Consider the following 24,956-nt stretch of genomic DNA (forward strand, 5'->3'; position numbering starts at 1 on the left):
GACCCTGTGTGGCCCCGAAACGTCGGCTCATGTTGGATTTCTGTGACATCATTGTCCATTAAAAGGACTCATTCATTTTAACTTATGGAGTGCTGGTGACCTATTTTCTTCAATCTTGTGTTTTGCACGGTGCCATCCGTGAAGTTACTTCGAGCACCATTTATTTGATTGTTGGCCGGGACTGCTGAAAGGTGTGCGGAGGGCACCTCCATTAATTGCACCTACCAAAGAAGGGCGCGAGACGTCCGGAAGCTCCCCTGTCCCCCCTCCGCAGTCTGCGAAAATCAACCGCACACTCGCCCCGAGCACAGGCCCGAGCGTGCAGTTTACATATATACATATATAACTAGAATATTCGGACGTCCCATCTAAATAGTGAAAACAGCTAGAGGATCAACAGGGAACAGGGAGCAGATACACTTAACTTATACTTTATCCCACTTTTGCCCCTTTTTCCCTTATTCCCTCCAACAGTCATTTATATCACCATTATTATCTATACCACTAGGCGGTTAAGCAGCTGTTTTGGAGCAAAAACAATCTCACCAACTCCCAACCGCATATGCGTCGTTCATGTAAATCCACCAGCCTGTTGTGAAGCAGCTAAATGTGCTGTCGGGGCCCAGGGAGCGTCCAAGACCGGATCCACACTCTGTATCCCCTCTAGCCAGTCAGGTAGTGCTGGAGTTGGAATTTCTAAGACTTGGCAAAATTGCTCAAGATCCTCCGGAAATCGAAGGGTCGCCATTTTCCCGTTTTTTCGGGCCAAAAGACAGGAAGGGAACCCCCATCTATAAGTTATACCCGCTTTCTTCAAGTTTTCCAGCAGCGGGCGCAATTCCCTGCGTCTCCTCAAAGTTTCCCTGGCTAGGTCTGGATATATCTGTATCTGCATACCTTCAATCTCCTGTAGAGGCTGTTCTCTTAGTTTCCTCAAGATTTTTTCTTTATCAGTATAGTAATGGAGACGGCATATGACATCTCTAGGTGCCTCCGACATAAGGCCCCGCGGGCGCATTGCCCTATGTGCCCGATCGAACAGCAGTGGGGTTGTAGGTGCCTGTCCCAATATACTATAAAAAATCTTCCTGAGTGTAGTAATCAGGTCTGCATCCGACATGGTTTTCTGGAGACCTCGTACTCGGAGATTATTTCTGCGGCCCCTATTATGTTGGTCCTCCAAACGATAAGAAATAGCTCTTTGAGAATGGGACAGCGAATGTACTTGCGTTTGCAGAGCTAACAATACCCTTGCTTGCTGATCCAGGCGGTGTTCGCTTTCTTCCACACGTTGAATCAGGTGTGTAATCTCCCCTCTGAGAGATAAAATATCCGTTTTAAGGGATTGCTCCAAGTGGGTAAACATAGCTGTCAGTTCGTTTCTGGTGGGTAATGCTTTCACCAATTTGTCCACCGGGGACAGCGAGCGTCGATCTCGGGTCTCGTTTAGCTCAGTGTAGGCAGCTAACCCCTCTGTTCCTCGCTCGTGCATGGCTGGGTCAGATAACGCGTCTGTCCGTGTTGGAGAGCCTCGCAATCGTTCCTGCTGCTCCGTCGCCAGGAAGCGTGTGATTACCCCCTTATTTGGCATTTTTGCGGAGCCCGAGCCGGAGCGCCCTGTACCTTTCTTCATGGCAGTATGTATACTGGTATGCTGGTAAGCAATGTGTGCAGAGTAGTGAGTAATGGACAGGTTGTCCTGTCTGCAGAGAGGGGAAGCCCGGAGCTCAGCTTAGGTGCGTCCTGCCGCCATGAGATCTAGGACACGCCCCCAGGAGTTATACTCTTAAGGTGGCTGGCCATCAGTTCTATGTTTCTAGTGTCCATTTTCCTTGTAGGCATCAGTATAACCCTAGGTTCCTTATTATCATCAAAGCTTTGTTCCTCAATCAAATCTGAGTAAAGTATGAAAACCTATTTTTTAACTGTATTTCTTTTTAACCCCTTTAACATTTAAATTTTTTTTTTATTCGATTAGTTTATTTTTGTTATTAGTTTGTGGAAATTGAGAGGCAAAGCATGTGATTCAACTTGCCAGCAGCCAAGCAAAACTGAATTATCAATGTTAAATAGAGTTTTCTGGCCTTTTTATACCCTTAACATTCATTTCTGTGATTTTCAAAGTTGTTCTTCAAGCCCAGGATATTTTGAGGATGAATTAAAAAACGAGCTAGCTTGGTCAGAGAAGAAAAGATCGGCTCTTCACGTGAGCCTAAGGAATGCACACCATGCCTTGCAACATCAGAAGCACTGCTTACAACAGCAAGAAAACGACATAGTCAACAGCGATGTGACACTTGAACATTTGTTGCTGAGGCAAGAGGTATTTTTCAACAATGGCATGCTTGTAACATAGACTGTTCATTTACAGTGCTATCATGCATGATCTAATTATACCATGAATGGATTGTAAAGTCGACATAAACATCCATGATACATGTTCCATGTGATGTTTTCTAATGTATTTTTTATTTAATTATGTAATTAATGTTTCATTCTATTCAGACCGGCTTCTAACAGGTGGCTTTCCCTGCTGTGTAACCTGTCATGGATGGAGTGCCGCCTGTTAGTTATAGGCGGCGCTTCACCGCTGATGTGTGTAACCTAACACAGTGAGGTCAGAGCTACAACAAGCCTCTTGAGCTCTGTGGATGGTTTGGACCATGGTAAAGTGCCCTTGGTCCAAGCTGTCCAACCAAAAACAAAATGACGGAATCCATCTAGATGTCTCATCAGTGACGAGCAAGTGAGGGACAGGGAGGCTCCTCCCTTTCTCATCCACACATAGCTTGTGACCGGGCTTGGAGCGGGCAGGGGGGGGTGCCTACTTGCCACTGACCTCACCGCACGTCCCTGTCCCACAAAATATCCCTTACAACAATCATAAGAGCATATTTATAAAGCAGTGAACAAAAACATGCACCTCACTGTACAGAAGTGGTTGTGTGACTATACAGCTCAAATCATTTTTATGTGAAAGCTGGCGGCTAGGAGTATAAATGTAAACACACTTCCTGCTGCTATAGTGGCCACAAACTTGTTTACATTCTGGTGCTGCTGCTGACATAATAGCTACAGCAATAGTGGAGAAAGGGCTTTAAAGCGTATCTAAACCAAAAAAAGTGTATATATTTGCTAGGGCTGCAGCTAACGATTATTTTCATAACCGATTAGTTGGCCGATTATTAAGTTCGATTAATCGGTTAATCGGATTAAAAAAAAAAAAGGCTCCAGTGATGGACTACTAGTTTGTGGTGAGATTGTAGTCCATCACGGGAGCAAGCTTGGCGCGGTAGAAGTAAAAAAAAGAGTGTGGTGTGCAATATAGTACATAATACAGCGGCGCAGTGCAGAATACCAGCAGCTATAGAGGAATGTAGCAATACTACATTATACTACATATGTACTATTGCTGGGATTTGTAGTCCTCTGTAGCTGGCGTTACTCTGCATTGCGCTGTATAGCAGCTAGTCCTTCAATGTGGTGACTGTGTTAGTTTCCCTTTCTCTGGCTTTTTTTTCTACTTTTACCTAGTAACACAGCGAATAAAACACTTCCTGTCCTAGGGTGGCAATATTATTCACTACACTGTATCTATGTACTTGTGGAAAACTTACTAAACCTGAAAGAATTAAACTTATGCATCCACCACATTTAAGTACCAGTAAGCTGCAAAGTATTTAATTTTTGCTTTTGGGGTTATATATGCTTTAATTTGAACCTGTAGCCAGACTATGGACATTTAAGTATTTACATATTCTTAACAAACAATAAATGAGGTTTAAATCAGGCCCTCAGCTACCGATGTAGCTGTGAGCACTGTGGAATAATTGACATACCTACCAATTTATGAGATGAGCAAGAGGTATACCTTTTTGCACAAAGTATGTAAGCAAATATCACTGCCATGCCACCTGTATCTGGGCCATGATGAATTAATAGGTCAAAAATGATTAGTAAAACCCATACACAGTATAGGTTAACCCCTTACTTTGACTTTATACTGGCATTTAAAAAAACAAAAAACCTAATGCAATAATTGAGAAGTCAAAAGTTTATTTTAGTACAATAGTTCTGGTAGTTCAATAGTACTTTTTCTTATAGCGATACATAAATCAGACTAAAAGAAGAAACAACAGAGGAGGAAAGAGGAACATATGGATTTGATTACAAAAGAGGGACAGTCCCTCTCCAACTGAAAGGTAGTCTGGAACTATGACTTCATGCTCAAAGGTTCCAGCAGAAACACTGAAATTGTCTGAGCCTTTCTCTGAGAAAGCTCAGTTCACTTCCCCTTCCAAAAGCACTCGTTCTATGTATATATTAATTATGATTATATGGCTGTAAGGCTGCCAAGTTATTGCTGGGAGGGGAAAGCAGGGTAAACTGAGCTGCAGAGAGAAATACTTAAAGGACTTAATTGGTGTCATAGGCGTCCCTAGCACCAGGGCACATGTTTTGCATCTTTTGCGAGGAGCCCTGAATTCTGAGGTCGCAATTGGCTAATATTTGTTTCTGGTCAGTACAGCAGTTTCTATGGCACTTACATTGCAGCATCACTTCTACTCACCTGTTAGTGGCAGTTCAGAACTGTGGGAGGCTCTCCTTTAGCTCCTCCACAGCTTTGGTGACACAATCAAGGATAGGACATCTCCTTACTCTGAATGGCCACTGCATCTGAGGTCTGGTGTGTTGGCTCTGTGCTGGAGGGGTTTAGTCTGTACTGGAGGTTGGTGGGGGGGGGATGTTTGTGCTGGGGGGTGTGGCTTTGCAGAGGACAGTCTGTACTGGAGGGGGGGTTTAGGGCTGCGGGGGGATCTGAACTGGGGGGATTTGTATGGAGAGGAGGTGGTAATTTTCGGTTGAACTTTGAACATTGGGCTGTTACACAATCCTAAACTCTGCAGTCTTGGTGCTACAAACTCCTGAGCCCCTTATTCTGTGCACTACACACCCCGGGCCCCTGCATTCTGTTTGTTACTTACACCTGAACCCTGCACTCTGTATGTTTCATACTCCGGACCCCTGCACTCTGTTAAGCATTTTGACCCATGCACACTGTGCATTACATACCCCTGACCTTTGCACTCTCTGTGTTATGCACTCCTGTCCCCTGCACACTGTGCATTACTCACTCCTTACCCCTGGGCTCTGTGTGGCTCATACTCCCTACATCTGTGTGCTGTGCTTTCCTGATTCCTGCAGTCTGTTTGTTATGTACTCCAGACCCCTACATTCTCTAATTTATGCATTCCTGACGCCTGCACTCTTTGTGTTATGCAATCCTGTCCCCTGCACTCCGTGTAATACCCATTTCTTATCCCTGCACTCTGTGTGATATGCACTCCTAACCCTGTACTCTGTGTGATACTCATTCCTAACCCCTGCTCTCTCTCTGATACACACTCCTGACCCCTCCACCCTGTGTGATACCGACCCCTAACACCTGCAGTCTGTGCAATACACACTCCTGACCCTTGCATTCTGTCCAATATACACCGTTGACCCCTGCCCACTCGGTACCTCTACATTCTGTGTAATACATACTCTACATAGTAATACATAATACATAATACATTGTATTGGGCACTCTTGAGCCCTGCATTCCATGCATAATGTATGCCTGAGCCCTGCTGCTGATTGCTAATTTGTCACTGACTTTGTTAATTAAGTACTTTGAGGTAGGCTGTATAAAAAGCATATAAATTGAAAAAGTTTAATTTAAAAAAAATTGTGTGCTTAGGTTAACTCTCACAGTTACCTAAACTCTCTGACTTACAGTAACATAGTACCGGTAATAAACTCTCAAACTTTTTTCAATGATAAATCCAGATCAAACATATATACATTGGACAGCATTTGCACAGTATTTCTTTACATTTTCATCTAAGCACTTACAGTCATCATGTTTCTGAACAACTCCAACTCTCTCAGCTCGGCTTTCCTGAAGTTCCTGTTAAGTACAAGATCACAAGGGACAGGGCAGTGTCTAGCAGCTGTCCATCTACACAATCTGTATAACCTTTTACAGCCTGATAAACATGAATAAGCACTTTCACAAACCTGTGTTGATAGGGTAGACCCAGTACTCCATTCTTTAAATAAGTCCCACGAGTACATCTGGTAATCGTTCTATTGATTAAAACACCTTAAATGGACTGAGAAACCTACATAATTTTGCAACACACAAATATATACCTGTGGATCATTTTCTTCAATAAATCAATGAACAATTATAATGTTTTTGACTTTCATGTTTCGCTGGGTTCTCATTATCAATGCTTAGGACCTATGTGAAAAATAGGTCATGACTTTCTATATTTCTGCACATTTATACAGAAATATTGAAAATGTAAAAGGGTTCACACACTTTAAAGCCCTACTGTACCTGCTGATAGTTAATCTGCTCTAGAAAGCAGGTAGGTACTGGCTGCGTCTTATCAATTCTCAGAATTTGCTTATTTGCTTTAGGGTAAACACATGAATATTAACTCATAACACTCTATGTTCTAGTTGAAAATCCAATATTCTTTCCCCTTCTTTCATCTTCCACAACTGCCAAAAATCTAAAGCAGAAACTACCATTTTATCTTTCTAGCGTTTGGAATCAAGATTTTCTTACTTGAAACACAACAACTTATGCCCAGGCTTTGTCAGTCGAGATATAGTTCAAACTAAAGAACACCAGTGTTTTGATTACTTACCAGCGAAGATTGATTCCAGTAGGTATGTACTAAGAAATGCAACGTCACATGAGATGCCAATATATTATTCTGTATCATCTTTAAAATACATCTATTTAAGAAGTCTGTAAATTATAGCATAACATTTAGATACAATGCATAGCACATATGCCCACATAATATGCACGCTACAGAATAACCTATACTGCACATACAGTATATAACACGAGATAAATGACAAGGTTGAGGAAAGAGGGCATAGGCAGCAGAGTGACACCTGTTATATATTTATACCATTATCTTTATGCAAATATACTTAGTAACAGTAAGTTAACAGTAAGTAAGAGTTTCCAAATATACGTAGTTAGTTAACATTAAAACATACAAAAAATGTCATGACTTTCCCCATGAATAGTTTTGTACATTAAACAGGCCCATAGTGGAAATGTAAAAATTGTTCTGGTCCATAAAGGGTATACAGGTACAAGATACAATTTCACTGTTCTAATAGGAGTACTATCACATCCATGTAATATCAATTAATGCAATAATTAATTAATTAATATAAACCTAAATCCAAAAGCATGGAAAGTGCCTGAAATTTCCAGGCATGGAGGAGCATGTGGCTCAATCCAATTATTTCCATATGAAAGCGCTTGTGCTTGGTGTTTGGCCCAAAGCTGTCACATGACAGTGGTGGAAAGTCCTCAGGCCTGTGTAGCCTCTGACTAGAGGAATGAGGAGGTTGCAGACGGCTTCCTTTCCATGTTCTCAGTAACTGAGCAGAGCAGTGGAGGTATGAGGGAAAGGTAATTATGTTCTGCTTGGAGAGGTGGGTAGGGGGAGGAAGCACTAAAGCAAACTGGCTAAATGTTGTACTTGCTATTCAAGATGATTTTATCTGTTCATAGAATTACTGATTTAGAAAGGGAAATAAATGAGATCAAAATGAAGATGAGAAGATATTCTTTGTTGAAGGAAAATAACTTCCACAGATGGAACTTATTTGAAGAAAGGAAAAACGAAGAAGCAGAGGTACATCACACTAAATTACAATATAACACAATCACTTACAAAAGCTGGTAAAAAAGTTTATTGTCTTTTTTTCCCTCTCTATCCATATATTAGGTTTGAGAAAATGTAAAATTGTATTGCCCAGCAACATGGGCAATACACCCAGAATTAGAATTTTTGTAGACAGACAAATCTATGGTTTCCCATCAGGACCACTCCTTTATGCAGTGGGACATGTAATGTACATATGATCATGTTTTTGATGACTGGTCAGAAAAGGGAGATACATTGTGAAGAGTAATATTGTCCCCCATCTGGCCTGCCTGATTTAGAGCTCCTTGATTGGCTGACATTGTGCTTCTCATTGTGCTGGAAGATGGTTTACCTAAATATAAGTGATCTGCTTATAATGTGCCAGTCCCTTCCCTGTAAAGGCTGGGTTTTGAGCATCTGTTTAGTGTGTGTTGGAAGAGACATGGAGTAATTAAGGAAACATCACCGAGTATTTGCAGAGAGAAAAAGGTGCTGCTGGTGATTGCTATGTCACTAAGTGGAGTGTTGTCCTTTCCATTCAGCATGAGGTAGCAATTCCCGCCACTGCTTCTAATTGCAAGGGACATGTGGTTCCACCTCAGTTAACCTTTGCTGCCTTCTACAGTGACTTGGTCATCTCTGGCCGTTTGAACATCTCCTGCTCTTAGCAGTTGGTTATTGAGTAAATAAGGTTTTACCTGGTATTCTGAGTGAAGGTGTCCCTTCAACATGTCGGATCACAAACAGTCCGATGTATCTGGTCCCTCCAACTCACTATCCACTAACAGTTCTCTGGCAGCCTGCAGTGTTTCCTGTCAAGGGCCTGACACCAACAGCATGGAAAATTGTCCCCTGCTTGACCTATATTTTTTAGAGTCTTCCTTGATTCCATCCTGATTCCATAAGGTGTGGCTACCTCCTCAGCCTTATAAATGCACACCACAATCAAGGATGACCCTGGGTGTAAGAGTACTCATCTACTCCAGTAAAAGAAACCAAGGCCTCAAGATAGGAAAATTCCCACCGTCCCCCTCTGAGGCCAAGAAGAGTTCATTTTGCTACTTTCAGACTTTTAAGTTCGAAGACCAAACCCAAGTCATTAGCCCAGTTTCACCTCAAGCCCATGGCATCAAAGTTCCCTAAACCTGCAGACAAGTCCTCTCAGCATGAAGGGGAACCTATACTTTCTGTGTCCATTAGTGTTTGCAGACATCTAGAAAGATAGTATCTAAGATGCCTGGGCAAGCTAGATGGTTTACAAGGGCTACAAGCTAGAGTTCCACTCACAGCCTCATCACCGGTTCAGGTCTGCCAGCCTTCCTGCATCACACAGGTTAGTAGACCTTTATGCATCTCTTCTGGATCAGGGGTATTGCACCAGTTTCAGTAGCAGAAAAGTTTCAAGCATTTTATTCAAAATTTTCACAGATCCCAAACCAACAGGGGCATTTCTCCCATCTTGGATCTCAAGGATGTAAATGTCTTCATTTAGACCCAACAATTCTGTATGGAATCCACCAGGTCTGTCATAGCCTTCCACCATAAGGGAGACTTTCTGGTCCCAGTAACATCAAGCATATGTACTTGCATGTCCCTATTTTTCCAGCATATTAGTGATTCTTTTGCTTTGCTGTGGGTCCCATAGCACTTTTAGTTTGTGGCTCTACCATTTGTCCTCTCCAACACATCCAGTATGTTCACCAAGGTTCTAATGCCTGTGCTTGCCTTGTAATGCTTCAAGGACAGACCTTCACGTTCCAGCTTATTCAGCCCTTTCACACATTCCAGGTGTACACAATTGGCAGACGGACTTCCTCAGCCAGAAGCACCTAGATCTACGGGTATGGGTCCTACACTCAGAGGTGTTCCAGGGTTTGTGTCACAGGTAGGGACATTGGATGTGGATCACCTGGTCCTCCAGTGCTGAGATTTACAAAGTTGTGCCACATAGCACAATGCTTCCTGGAAGAAGAGGGGCCTGATTTTTCTCTGCTACAATTCCACCAGATCTCCTCCCCACCCCTACTTGTGACTGTACAGTGAAAGGAGAATCAGCACACTAAAAAGCTCATTGCTCTGTCATTTGCTTTCTCTGATCAGCATGCTCCTTGCACTGCAACACACCTGATTGGCTCCTTGTGCTGCTTCTCTCTACCCCCCTCTGAGCTCTGCTGTACAGTAGACTGAAAGAGATCCATACCAAGTCAGATTCAGGTAATTACAGTGATTAAAATGTAAAAAAAATACATTTTATGGTTTATTAATGATTACAGAGCTTCATTCATTTGTTTATTTTATATCTTCCTGGAGATCAGCTATAAGTCCTCAACTTCAGTTAACTTTCAGGATTTGCATAAATAAAATTAATTTTTCGTTTAGGATAATCACACTGTCCAAAGGACTACAATTTTTTATAGAATATAGTTTATAGAATGTAAAGAATTATCTTTACCCAAAAAGTGGAAGGTCTATTTTAAACATTAATATCTACAATATGTCCTCAGATGCAAGAAGAACTGAGACAACATGCAGAACTCATGGAAGCTAAATGCAGCAACGCAGAACGTGGGAGAGAAGCCCTGGATCTGGAGAACACGTCACTTCATTCTGGACTTTACCAAGCAAAAGTCACCTCCAAGAAACTGGAGAAGGAATGCGTGAAGCTTCAGTCTCAAATAGTGGCCAATAGAAATGTTAGTATATAGAATATAGAATTAATTTTAGCTCCTTCTTGCTTTAGTAGTGTATTAATGCTTCTTATTTGCAAGTTGTAGACAGACCCCATAAATATAATTACATTATAAAGATACAACAGGTCCTGCAATCAGTGTAAGGGTCCGTGTCGTCCGCTTTTGTTCACATGAAAACTCCTTCTCTCTCCCCTGGGAAAGCAGGTTGATGCAGCTTAGAAAGAGGTCAACTTCAGGTCAAACACTCCTGTCAATAAACTCCAAATGATCTCAGAAGTGTCTCAAACTTATGTCAAGTGCAAGCGTAATACACCTGAAAGCATGCTGCATTTGCCCATTGACAGGACCTAAAAGTAAAAACCTCCTTTCCCCTGGAGATATAAACATCCTTTTCTAATCCACTGCTTATTTTTGCATTTAAAGCTATAACCTTTGGTGCAATTATCATTTCTCATTGATATATAAATGTCACACAAATTTACCAGTACCAGTTAGCAAGTTACACCTTACCAATATTGGGCAATTGACAAAATATTGCAGTGCGCAGGACATTAAAAAAAAACCCCTACACTTATGAAGATGATGAGCCCTTCCAGCTACTAATCAAATTCAGTGTAATTGTATTCAGACTGTGCAACACATGACTTTAAGACTAAAAAAAATTCACATTATTAAGCTGGCCATACACTTTACAACCATCGCACGATCTGCCCATCTTGGACAGGCAGATCGTACTTGCGATCATCGCAAGCCCGCCACGCTGGTGCGGCATATGTCTTACGAGCATGCCACAAACCCACTGAAAATCTTACGATTTTCGGCTGTTTTTCAAACACGCTCGTAGGACAAAAGACGTGCGACCGTACAGTAGAAGCGGTCGCACGCCTTCCATACACTTGCCGATTATCGTACGATTGCGGGATTTCCCGCGATTATCGTACGATAATCGGCAGGTGTATGGCCACCTTAAGATACAAAAGGCTTATTGCATGCACTCTTGAAGAAAATTTTAGGGCTGTGCAAATTAACGATTCATTTCTCGATTAATCGTTAATCTTTTTGATCGATTAAATCTTTTTTTCTTTCTGCACGAGTGCCAGCCAAGGCATTGGCCTATACACATAGAGCACAGCAATGAAGTAATACAATGAACTAGGCTCACACTAATCCAGCACGTTATTATTCTGAGTTGCCCCACTTGCGGCGGCCAAATTGAGTGGGGCACGTGAGATTAATAACGTGCTGGATTAGTGTGATCCTAGTTCATTTTATTACTTAATTGCTGTGCTGTATGTGTATAGGCCAATGTAGTTGGATCTGTATGTGCGTTATAATTAATCGAAATTAATCGATTAATTGATTAAAAAGAATTTCGATTAATCGAACACGAAAATTTTAATCAGTAACAGCCCTAGAAAATTTGTAACATAAAAAAATGCTGAAGTTCAAATTCCTGTTGCAACATAAGACCTTTCTAAATGTTAATATAACTCATTTTATTATATTACATTGTGATTTATGATGAACGTAATTCAATTACTACTAAAGTAATAGTATTATGTAAATTAAAACCATTGGGTATTGTGCTACATCTGGATGACACTGAGAAGGCTATTAATTAAGACATCAGTGTTTCGGGCAGTTGTAAATTTGTGCATATAATATCTTAGTGGATATAGGATAATTGTCACATGCCTGTGTTTTGATTGAAAACAGATTAATGAGAGCCTTCATCTTGAAGTGTCAGCTCTGAAGAAGCACAGTCATACATTGGAAAATGCTGTCAAAGCATCAGCAAGTGAAAATAAATCACTCCATTCAGAAATTGAAAATCTGCATCAGGAAAATCAGAGTCTGTGTTCTCAAAAAGAACTTTTGTTTAGCATAATGAAGAAAAGGGGAAAAAATAAACATCACTATGAGGAGCAAAGCAAAAGGTATAGTTGGTATAACAATTTCATAGCAGCTGCTCTCCTGGCATAATTTGTCTTTCAGGTTGACTTGAAGTACTGCTATGGTGTAAGTTCCACTACTAGGGATGAGCGAAATTGAAAGCCTTCATTTCCCTCAAATTTTGATACATTCAGGAGATTTCACCAAAATGTTACTATTTTGGCACAATGCTTTGGAGTCAGTAGGGGTACAGAAGCTCCTTTCAGTTAACCTCATTATTTTCTGTTTTTTTCACAGAAAAGTGGTAAAAAAAAAAAAGCAAAAAAAATGAGGAGACAGAAATAATGATCAAATACTGGAGAAAAAGGAAAATAAACACACACAAAAACCCCACTGAATGAAATAAACTAAACTACCCTAAAGACTCTTCCCTGAGAACACCCCTTCTAACTAAAGTGGAGTAGAGTTGTTTAAAGGAGAACTATGGGGTCAGTGCTTTTCCCCATAGTACTCCTAAGGGTAACGGGAGGACACAAACTAGCGTCCTCCCGTCACCCAAAGCTCAGTATACCGTGAGCTTCAGCTCGCGGTATACTGAGACGCCGCAGCCGGAACGGATCCTGACAATGCTGTCTGGATCCACCCAGCTGCGTGAGTGACAGCTGGCTCTGCCTATCTGGAGGCAGAGCCAGCTGTATCCGCCCCCTCCCCCCCCGCTTCGCCCGGCCCCGCCGGCCGCCCCCTCCCCGTCCGTTCCGCCAGTCAGCGCTGGAGGATCGGACAGGGGAGGGGGGGATCTCTGCAGGGAGCCGTGAGTGACAGTCACAGCTCTCTGCAAGGATAGATCGAGAAGTGAGCGAGTGACGGTATGTGTTCGCTCACCTCCCGATCTACTGAGCCGACCTGTGACAGTTTAATTGTCACAGGTCGGCTCAGATTTTGAGGCTGAGTAAAAATCACTCGCCTCATAATTCTCCTTTAAACAAATTTCACCTGAGCAGCTCAATGAATGAAATTGATTGTTTCATTAGTTACATTTTGCCAATACTGAAATTGACAATTTCGCTACCAAATCAGGTTTGCTGAAATTACTACGGTCATTCCTATACATCATCGTTTCAATTTAAGTTGTCTCTAGACCTACTGATTGTTGTGAGTTTGCAGTTTGCATCCAATAAGTGCTTTGCAGCACGGACCTGCCTGGGCCCACCTTCCTTTGCCAGTGTCCAAGGACGTTGGACAAGGGATTCTTTTAGTGCCAAGTGCTGGAATGCACGCTGCGTTTCAGTAACCAGTAACTTTGCATATTGCACTAGGGCACCTTGTAAGTGGTGGTACCCGATGTGCAATTGCCCCAATGTGTGCAGTGAATGCACAGTAGGGCCCATCCCCTATGGGGATTGTGTGCACTACACACTGTACACATTATGAATACATCCCTGATTGGATGCAATAGAATATTGGAAGGAATTCTTAACCTTGCTGTTTTAATTTTCTTTTGACAGCACCATCAAAATGAGCACCTAATATTTTATAAAAGGGTATTTCAGTTTTTGGTACATGCTGGATTTTTTAAATTTTGTATTTACTTTACGTTATGGTTAGTTTACCAGGAGGTGTGGAACTTACAAAGGCCGGTGTAAACACCACCCAGAATTTCTCAGGGCTCTACATTTTCAAGGTCATAAATTCTCTATTCGTACTTAACTTTTTGATAATAATCTTTTAATTCTAATTTTCAATACCATTGAAATCCAATTCTATATATTCTCCAACGAGGATTCTTCAGTATTTTTGACTAATACCAGTAACTTCAACTCAGCTTTCTCCGTTATGATGTCTTCTATATATCTAAAACTTCATCTTTCCCATTTCCATTTCCAGGTGCAGAAAGGAGGCTTTCTTGTATTAAAATGTATGTTAACTGCGAGCAATACATTTCTTTTTTGCTCTCTTTTGGTCTGCTAAATATACAGTATAATTGAAAGCATGTTGTTTATAGACATGTGCGCCGGCTAAAAATGTGTTTTGTTTAGTTTTCATTTGGATTTTTTATTATTTAGTTTTTCAGGATTTAGAAAGCCAATACTTTTGTTGGCGATAATATGTACGAATTTTCGTTACAAATGAATTTTTTGTTGCAGCAATTAAAGGACTTTTTCTAAATGTTTACTTACATTTACTTTCAACCCCTTAGTGAATGAGTAGGGGTACAAGTACCCCTTACTCATTTAAAAGGGGGGGGGGGGCTGCAGCATCTGGAATTACATTAATTAATGCAATTAATTAATTAAAGGGGTACCCCAAAGCAAATAAGCCCCTCTGCCCGCATCCCCTACAACCAACTTGCCAGGGTTGTGGGGAAGAGGCCCTTGTCCCAATCGGCATGAGGACACCCTCCCAATGCTGAGGGGGAGTGCTCGATTGTGCCCCCCTTTCCTGCCCTGCTGGGCCTGTGCTTGAGTCAAGGGTCTACTAGGAATTAGGGTGGACCCCACGTTTCTCCCCACCCCCAATTTTTGGGGGGTGGGATTCCCCCTTAAAATTCCTACCAGACCTAAAAGGCCTGGCATGACCTTTGGAGCGTACCCCACTGTTTTTTTTTTCTTTAACTTGGGTGGTCCCTCCAAACAGACCTAAAGTGTCTGGTATTAATTGAGGGGAACCTCACCATTTATTTTTTCTGCGGACTATAAAAAATAAATTTACGCAGGCATACCAAATCGCACCTAAACTATAGGTGTGAATGAAGCCCTAGTGCAAAAAAAATGTAAAAAAAATTGTACCTGTTGACTCTGTCAGAATGTGACCTGTGCTATCTGTGTTATCTTTAGGAAATTAGGAGCACATTTCTGGCAGATCAACAGGTATTTTTCTGTACTGGCAGGGTAAGGAATAAAACATGGGGAAATATGCATGTATTGCAGAAATGTACTGCATATGTGTTTCCTATTTACCTTGACATATGCTTTAATGGGAGTTGCAAGGTGACATTTGAAATCTTACTGCACTGCGTTATTAAAATTCATGAAGTGCACCACTCAGTGCCTACTATTACATGGCAGCATGCTTTGAACATATGTAGCATCTGACCATTTTTCTTCAGAGGGAAACTATAATTGTTTTAGTAACTTTTATTTAATTTTGTTTACTCTTTTAGTTACATACAATACAGGGTGTTCTTACGGTGTTTGTGGAGCACACTGGATTTCTCATAAGAAATCCCAATACTCCCTGATCATTTTTATACTGCTTTTGTCTATTTGAAAGACTGCACAGCTCTGTATGAACTAGCAATATAGAGGAGGGTGTACAGTGTGTCCATCCTCTGGATTGTTCAGCTCGATGTGTATTATGAGTAGATCTGAATAGCAGGAAATCTAAGTACACAGGCTTTGCAGAGCATAATATCAATTAGTCTGCATAAGTAGTGGAGAGCAGAAAATAAATGATTCAATGTACATTGTAAAGAAATCCATGCAAACATAATGTACATTCACCTTATTCATGTCCTATGGTTTATTGTTTTAGTCGGATCATTTAGGGCTTGTTCGCACCAAATCCAGACCAGATCTGGATGAGTTTCTGCATATGCAGTGCGTTTTGACATGTTTTTGATGCATTCCTGTTTGTTTTTTTTAGCCTAAAAAGGATTTTCAGGTGTAGTCCAGTGCATTCCAGAGTGTTTGCATGCATTTTGATGCATTTGCATGTGTTTTCATGTGTTCCAGAGCAGAAAGAATAGTGCCTGCTGCAGTTTTTCCACATGCACTGGAACTGAACGCTGTGGTGTGAACTAGAGCCCAAAATACCATTGGAATACATTGGATGCATTTTTGATGCATTCTTAAACTGCTCTGCTCTGCATCTTGGTGTGAACAAGACCTCAATAAGCCAATGTGCATGTATAATTCATATGACAAACAACAAATGATCTTGCAAGCACATTTTTCATCTTGGCTGTTTGGATGTTAAAGATCTGTATGGGCTGTTTCCTTAGACCCACACCTGACTCATATTTGCAACCTAACCCACAACTCTTCCCAAAACCTGCTTTTACTACTACCATGTTACAAGAGACTGCCATGTTACAAGAAGTAGCTTCCATATACATAAGTAATTTGCCACCATAGAAGAAATGCATGTTGCAAAAAATTGTCATGTTATAGACTCCTGCCATGTCACAAGAGACAGTTAAATGCTATTTGCAAAACAACATTTCAGATGTGGGCTATTTAGCTCAAGAACTGAACAATCACAAACCGCTAATCACTCATGGCTTCTCCCTGCAGAGAGTGGTGACTGTTAAGGTGGCCATACACTCTACAACCATCGCAAGACTTTAGTCTTGCGATGGTTGTAAAGGGATTCAAAAAACGTACGATCTGCCTATCTTGGACAGGCAGATCGCACTCTCGATCATCGCAAGCCCGCCCTCCTGAGGGGCGGGCTTCCGATGACCGCAATGATGAACGGGCAGTGTGCGCGTGCGCACACCGGCCCGTTCAGCATTTATCTTCCGAGCACCGTTCTAACCAGCCGAGAATCGTACGATTCCCGGCTGGTTTTCGAACATGCTGGTTCGACAGAAGACGTGCGACCGTACAGTAGAAACGGTCGCACGTCTCCGTTCACACTGCTCGATTATCGTACGAAAACCCGATCGCATACGATTATCGTACGATAATCGTGCAGTGTATGGGCACCTGTGACTGTTAGTCACCACTCCCCACAGGGATTCCCCCTTTCCTCTCTCTATACTTCCAGTGCTCATTGGAGGAGCAGACAGCAGAGGGGGCGGGCACAGCTAACTCTGGCTCTAGTCTGGATCCATCCCTGCTGCAGCGCTGTTCTATACTGCCAGCATATAGGGGGCAGTAGGGTGATGCAACATTTTGCTTATTTTGTCAGAAGTTATATGGAACAGAGAGTGAAGAAGGAGACGTGAACAATCTAGGACAAAACAGCTGATTTGGGAAAATCCTCCAATTTAGCTCACTTTTCAGTTCAGCTATGTTGGCCTAGATTGTTCACTTCTCCTGCCTCCTCCAAACTCTTCACCCTTTAGTGAATAGACCTGTAAGTGTATCTCTAGCTGTCCTGAACCCCTCTCCTATCAAGTTTGCTATTTTTCAGTTCAGTTTGAAAATTAAAGTGTATTTCTGCTTTTCCAGCAAGCTTGGCATAACATCTACTTTACTGCATATTTGTTACATGTTCCCATTCACATTGCATAACTTAAAAATAGGGATGCACCGTTTTTTTGGTATCGAGAACGAGTACCGATATTTATCTTTCGGTACTCGCTGATACCGAGTACCGATACAGGTGCTTCCGCTAGCGACCAGCTTCCCAGGCAATGAAGAAGCCTTCCAGATTGCCCGGGAAGCCTGGCTACATGCTGCTTGGCCGGCTCAATGCTGATTGGCCGGAAAGGCAGCTTCCCAGCCAGTCAGCATGGAGCCAGCTGTTTGGCCGTCATTTCCCACCACCCGGCCTCCTGATTGGCCAGGAAGCCAGCTCCATGTGTAGAATGTGCTCTGCTTTGGGGGTGCCTTAAATTGCTGATGAACAACTGAATCTTAAATAAGTGTTGGGTTTATTTACAAATAGGGATATACATACATTCTAATTACAATTAAGGGAATTGGAGGGGGTATTTGGAGGTGTAGGAATTGAAGTTAAGGATACTACAGCTAGCTACACCATTCTCTCACTCATTCACACATGCCATGGGTTTTTATCTGTTCTCAGAACACGCCTCTCCAGCAGGTCTCAGCGAATCACATTCTTGATTGCAGAGTTCAGAAAGACTTGTCTTGTCCAAAGGTCTTGCTGGTGAGCTAGGTTAGTGTCACACAGGAAGAAGGTTCCATCATTTTGCCCCTGCCCCCATCCCAGCATATATGCCTTGCTGACACAGGTGTGAGCAATAAATACCAGCAGGGGGTCGGGCTTGCCCCAGGACATGACAGTCCTGCAGATCTCCTTTGATCAGTGTCCAGCCCAGGAACTCTTTGATGGTCTTCATTTGCATATCAACAGCCACGGGCAGTTCAGGATATCAAGGAACCTTTCCATCAAAGCTGAATCATAGATGTCAATTTTATCGGTTCCAACACCATGTTCCCTCATGGCACTGCCGGTCAGGGGAAATCTCCCTCTGACTGGAAGTTCCGGTAATGGGGGTAAGTTTTAGAATATTTGGGTGAGAAGGAGTACTTGCCCAAATACTCGGTATCGGGAAACAGATACCGATACTAGTATCGGTATAGGTCCTCCCCTACTTTAAAAAAATAACAATTGCTGCTTACATTTTTAAGTGTTTTTTATGTAATGTTAAGAGGGGGCTGTGGGAACTTATGTTTACTATAATTATAATAATTATAATCTGTGCTGACAGATTTAGTTATCAGTTGTAAACTAGATTTGAACACTGTCTGCCCTAACAAAAGGTTAAAGACTTAGCACAAAGGACTTCACCAAAGAAACATGCAAAACTGTAAGAAATATATTTTAAAAAAAATACTTTTTAGTAGGGATGCACCGATATATTGGCCGTCGAAACATATCGGCCGAAAATGGTACTTTTGGCTAAATGCCGAAAGTGGCATTTTACTGCCGATACATCGGCGCATCGCTGCTTTCTTTCCTCCCCGCTGGGCTCTGCTCTGTGTCCCAGCGGATAGGATCGAAAGTGTGAAAGGCTGCCGAGCGCTGTGGGAGGAGAGCGCTCTGAGCGGACGGCATCTCTCCTCCCACACCGCTCAGCCTCCTATCACAGTCCAGCAGAGCGCTGTGTGGGTGGAGACAGCCCGCGCTGTCACAGGAGGCTGAGCTCTCCTCCTTGCTCCGCCCGCTCAGCCTCCCGTGACAGCTGTCAGAGAGGAGAGCAGGTACAAACACTCAGTGATCAGTGATTGCTGAGTGTTTGTAGATAATTGAGGACCTAGTATGGTTACTATATCCTCAATTATGAATGAATGGGAAGTGATCTGCATCACCTCCTGTTCATTCATAGTTGTAGTTATAGTAAACACACTCTGTCCTCATGTTATGAATGAACAGGAACACTCAGTATATAGGATTCCTGTTCATTGATAACTGGGGTGCAGAAAAAGAGATTAAGCACTTCGTGTCCTCAAGCTCGTTTTCTATTTTAAAAGGGAAATATCAGGACTCTGTTTAAACCCCTAATATTTCCCAGAAGCCCCTAAAAGTAAAGTAAAAAATTAAAATATTTAATAAAAAAGTAATTAATAAATAAAAATAAATATAAAAAATTAAAACATTTATAAAAAATAAATACACATAAAATATCTGAAAAATGTGAAAAAATTAAAATAAACTTTTTTTTTGGTTTCGGGTTCGGTTTTTGGCCTGACAATTTTTTTTATTTCGGTTTAGTTTCTGTTTTGACATTTCCATTTCAGTGCACCTCTACTTTTTAGGTATGTTGTGTGAATAAAGGGGTTTTCTCAAATTTGACTGCAAAAGTGGAACTACAGTTTAAAGGTCCTTGTAGTCTGTCTATTTATGTTAACTGACTGTTACATGTAGCACATACATTAACCTATATAGATCTGGAAAGTTTAGAACAATCTGCAAACTTTCAACAGTTGGTACTTGTGTGTACAGCTTTACATGAAATATAGACTAATTAATAAAATGCATCAGTGGATTGATCCGCGGAATAAATCTGACCATCACTGATGTTATCGCAACGGAATTTATAGATAGATTGATAGTTCTCTGATCATGCTTTTGTTTTGCTTTCTAGACCAACAGAACAGTTTCAGAATTAAAATAGATTGATAGATTTTAGTCTTTTTGCAACTCTACTAGGTTATTGTTTTTTTCAGAACTACTAATGAAATCCAGATTCATAAACAAGAAGATAGCTGTGTGAACCCTATAGATGGCAGCTTGCTTTTTGGGTCATCAAGTGATTCTATACTCAGAAATTCCAGGAAGCCACGAAAGCTAAGGCAAAAAAAGGTATATTGTCCTATAAGAAGTAAATCTATTTTTTTTATGATGATGATTAGGAATTATAGATTTACCACATCAGTGGCCTTGTGTTCAATTAACGTATGTCTTAATTTTCTTTGTTGCAAAACAAGTTTGTGAATTATGGCATTGGGGTTGATTTACTAACCTTATAAACACACCACGAACATGTATACACCTCTGTAGTGTGTTCCCTCCCAGCATGATCTATGGGTGGAATCTAAACACCTTTGTAGTGTGTACACACCCAGCAGGTGTGTTGTGCAAAGCCCTGCCCTGAATTGCAAGGAATGTAAAAGCTAACCATTTTTGTCTAAACTGTGAAGCAGCATTATATATGCATCATGTGCATGATTTTTCCATATATGGCATTAGTGGAAACATGCTTATAGAGACTTTTTGGTTGATAAATACGTTTTGCTGTGTGAAAATCACACGCACCTGGTGTGTGTGTGCGTGTGTTTAGGTTAGTAAATCACCCCCATGGAGTTATGCTCAGATTGGAATGATGGGTAATGTACGCCACTACTGTAGTGTTGCCTGGCTGAACCCTGATTAGATGTTTGTGAGCTTGAGTAACCCGATACTGCAAGACTGCACCCCTTGTGCTTAGGATTTTTAGTCAGCCTGGACACCCAGTAGTGCTTTTGCTTCCCACAGCAGCCTAAATCATTGCTAGGCAACACATGCTGCTTTATTGTTGGCTAGGAAAATGTTGCTGGGAAAATGGGTGCAGCATTTTATTCATTCACGTGCCATTGCTGCAAAAAACATCAGAAGAACATAATAATAGTGGCATTTAATGTTACCAAATAATGTAGTAGCTTTCAAAGTTCAGCCTAAATGGCATACCTATTAAGAGACTGCAGAGGCAGGGTCACACCTGAGGCTGTACAGAAGCTTTGGACTGGGAAACTAACTAACGCAGTACCTGAAGGTCTGTGAAGTGCCACTGGCACAGCCCCAGGGCCGGCCTTAGGGGTGTGCGAGCAGTGCGGCCGCACAGGACCCAGTGCCCAAAGGTCACATTTTTCAGGCAAGCCCTGCAATCTTTGGTCCAACGGGATCTAGGTATGGCCTCCAAGGCAAGTCCATCTGGGTATGGCCTCCAAGGCAAGTATAATCCAATCATATCAGAAAAACTAAATGCTGTGCCCCTTAATGAACGAACCTTATTCGACATTATAGAAGATGCAGATAATGAGACTTCCTTGGTTGCTTCTTAAAGGGAACTTTGGGCTTCATAAAGGGCAACAATTGCCATAAAGCTCTGTATTTTTTTTTATATGTGCCATTTCATTTTTTTTATATGTGCCATGATCATTCAAATTAAGTGCACACAATTGTCTTATATCACAGTATAACCTTTGATGAACTTCTGCCAAAGTATGACTTTAACTACTTTCTGTGAATAATTTGGATTGATTGCAATCATGTTTTCTTTTTCATGTAAGTACTATTTAGCCATATCTGGTTACTTACACTTATTCTTGCTACAGGAAGTGAAATGTGAGTCTAAAGACAATGATGGTAAACGTGGAGATGAACTTCAACTGAATTGTGACAGGTATGCAAATTATGAGAAATGTTATATGTATTAATACAATAAGCAGATTTCTGTATGCCTCATAGGCTGTGGCCTAGAGTGACCCTGGCACAGGAATAGATTCTTCTAGCCTCATTATCTTAGCAATACATTAAATTTTTTCAAAATTGGGGAGGGGGGAGTGTGTGCATTAGATAGCCAGGGGCCGGGGGGTACTGGGGATCTAAAAGACACTGGGTATCTAGATGTGGGGGTTGTTAAATAACAAATCAGTAGAGGCTGGTTCTTGTCATCCATGGCATCTCTTCTCTTTCCCTTCATCTTTCTTTTTACTTTGTTTCCTCTTTCCTACCTCTCTTTGATAAAAAAAACAAAGCTATTAGAGATCTGGCCTTTTGCTTACAGAGGCCTTAACCCAGAGCAGCAGTATACTTAACAGGGCACTCAAAAGTATACTCTTATGCCACTTCTTTCACCATACTTTACACCTTGTGCCTTTTTCAAAATAAAAAGGTAAACCTGCTATTTTTGTCATTACACAGATTTGGAGAACATGTAAGAACTGCTGTTTTCCCTATCCGCAAAAAGCAGGAACACCTGTTCATTCTTGTACCAATTCCATCGCTTTATTGCATTATAATTTGTAAAAACTCAAATTCCCTGCTCTGATTTAAGACCTGGACCACTTTCTGTGCCTATTCTCATCTATTTTTTTTTGTTTTCCATTTACTCCATCTACATTAAGTGTCTAGATTACCTTTTGTGTAAATCTTGGATTCAGTGTTTTAGTAATATGTTTATTGCTCTTTGACATTCTTTTTCCTTTTGTTTTTGTAATTAAAATCAATATATTCAAGTTTTTTTCTGCTGCCAGTTTCACTGACTAGGTTTCATGTTTTAAACAGTTGTTTCAACATGAAATAATATTTCTGAAGTTAAACTTTCCATGTAGTGTAAAGTTATGATTAAAAAAATCATTATAAAATTTCTAAAACTAAGTCATTATAAAATGACTTAATTTTAGTGTTCCCATGCCTAGAACGGCCATATTTATGTGCAGATAGTTTGATTTATGTTGCTAATCTAAGCTGCACTGAGAAAGAAAATCTGCTTTCATGATGCTGTGGGAGTTTTCTTTGCTTTGCGGCTACTATAATTTGGCTGATGCTACCATTATATAGTGAATGGGGTACTGACACAATATTTGTTAAGGGTTTTGATAGCTGATAACAGTATATTTGCTATTTTTTTATTACAAGGAACTGTAGTTAAATTAAGTTATATTTAATGTTTTCAATTACAGTATATATATATATATTTATTTTTTAAATATGATTCTTCAATTGTAAAGAAGAGCTCCTTTTATATTTGTGTATAGAACAAGAAGAAATTGCAACATTATAGGGGAGAAAAGTATGTACATATTAGTATTGTTAATCCTAATAACATGCCTTTAAAATCCAAGCTAAACTAAAAATACACTGCTGATTGGACATTAGTAGGGTAGATTGAGAGCCCGTCAACTTTTGGAAGTGCAAGCAGAAATAAGAGATATATACCTTCTTATAATCCGGCTGTGGACAGGAATCGGCATTATTATAGATTAAATAGATCAAAGAAGATGTATGTCACAGCTGTGCTGGGGTTGGAAATGGAATATAGGCAAGGGGTTTCCTTAAAGTTGTGCTGGCAGGTCAGAATTTGCTATCCAATAGTTATCTGTTTGGGATGGACTGCGGACAAACTCTTTAAATGTAACAATTGTAGAAATATTGCAGGGCTAAATGTTTCCAATGCATACATGGTAATCATTGTATTCTTACCCTAGTTTTGTTTGTAATAATTATAGAGTATACATTTAGATTGGAACATATTACTGTTGCATACCAGTGTAATTTTCAATTAACATTTTAATCTATACTGACTGCTCTTAGGTTTCTATAGTCTTGAACACATGTTAATTACTAGATGTGAGCTGAAATCAGCACTGTTTCATTCATTTTTGAATGCTGAGACATTATGTTTTCTTTCCAGTAAAAGATCTGAAATGAATACCGAAATTATTCTTGCCTGCTATCAACATCTGTCAGATTTACTGAGAAAACTAGAAAGTAAGTTTGGGTTGTATATACTAAAATACTGTAAAAACGGCAGTAGAGATAAAATTATTTTCTAGTAGTGTTAAATTCTTGTTTTATTTTTATAGGTCTTCTCAAGAGGAATGTAAAATTAGATAAGGAAAAAGAGCACATTTTCAAATTTCTCGTAGGAACTGTAAAGCAACTCAAAGTAAGATGTGTAGGGCATCACAATGGTAAAGCACTCACAGAGGTGAACTGTATGTCTCTACAGTAATATTTTCTGGGTCTTGAAACTGGGAGGGGCTTGCATATACTGTATATGGTCAAAGTTTGAGCAAATTCTGGAAAAGCTGAGAGGGTGCTGCAAGGTGGTGCAGCTGCAAAAGGGCCCTTAGGGATGGTAGAGTCCAAAGTAGTAACTCTTATTTGCCACTGGCTGGAGATTTAGAAATCTGCACACACACCATTGCTGTACAAACCTAGACAGTGCAGTAGGGTTATTGTAGACAAGGAGGTTGATTTACTAACCTTATAAACACACCACGAACATGTATACACCTCTGTAGTGTGTTCCCTCCCAGCATGATCTATTGGTGGAATCTAGACACCTTTGTAGTGTGTACACACCCAGCAGGTGTGTTGTGCAAAGCCAAGCATGAATTTGCAAGGTGATGTTGTGTAAATTAGCTCTATGTTGTGTTGCTTGCGTTGATGAATGCAGGAATGTAAATGCATGAGCTAACCATTTTTGTCTAAACTGTGAAGCAGCATTATATATGCATCATGTGCATGATTTTTCCATATATGGCATTAGTGGAAATATGCTTTTAGAGACTTTTTGGTTGATAAATACGTTTTGCTGTGTAAAAATCACACGCACCTAGTGCGTGCGTGTGTTTAGGTTAGTAAATCACCCCCAAGGTATCAAAATCCTAGTGAATACATTTTTTCAACCTATTCCTGTATATACTTTTACTCTTTTATGCCCTATTAAGCTGTTCTTTAT

At 40.8% G+C, this 24,956-nt stretch overlaps 1 protein-coding gene and 1 long non-coding RNA gene across 2 annotated transcripts; both read left to right on the top strand.

Annotated features, from left to right (window-relative positions):
• Positions 1–1,639: 1,639 nt before the first annotated feature.
• Positions 1,640–13,840, top strand: LOC108794523 (coiled-coil domain-containing protein 114-like). The gene is made up of 7 exons (XM_018565577.1): positions 1,640–1,736; positions 2,142–2,323; positions 6,599–6,726; positions 7,595–7,718; positions 10,235–10,423; positions 12,137–12,357; positions 13,819–13,840. Exons 1-7 carry the CDS (start codon positions 1,640–1,642, stop codon positions 13,838–13,840), a joined length of 963 nt encoding a protein of 320 aa, XP_018421079.1.
• A 7,975-nt stretch (positions 13,841–21,815) lies between these two features.
• On the top strand, positions 21,816–24,112 carry LOC108794527. Its single transcript, XR_001941716.1, has 3 exons — positions 21,816–21,890; positions 23,904–23,980; positions 24,076–24,112. It is a non-coding gene; the product is annotated as an uncharacterized LOC108794527 (long non-coding RNA).
• The last annotated feature ends 844 nt before the right edge of the window (positions 24,113–24,956 follow it).

This window comes from Nanorana parkeri, unplaced genomic scaffold (genome assembly GCF_000935625.1).
Source record: "Nanorana parkeri isolate BGI_ZX_2015 unplaced genomic scaffold, ASM93562v1 scaffold863, whole genome shotgun sequence".
Lineage (NCBI taxonomy): Eukaryota > Metazoa > Chordata > Amphibia > Anura > Dicroglossidae > Nanorana > Nanorana parkeri.

What these genes read in the sequence shown, in the direction of transcription:
- LOC108794523 (XM_018565577.1), top strand. Translation starts at nt 1,640, where the DNA reads ATGTATACTGGTATGCTGGTAAGCAATGTGTGCAGAGTAGTGAGTAAT. An exon ending in GCGAAGATTGATTCCAGTAG is followed by an intron (nt 6,727 to 7,594) that starts GTATGTACTAAG and finishes ATCTGTTCATAG; the next exon opens with AATTACTGATTTAGAAAGGG. An exon ending in TATGAGGAGCAAAGCAAAAG is followed by an intron (nt 12,358 to 13,818) that starts GTATAGTTGGTA and finishes TTCTTTTGACAG; the next exon opens with CACCATCAAAATGAGCACCT.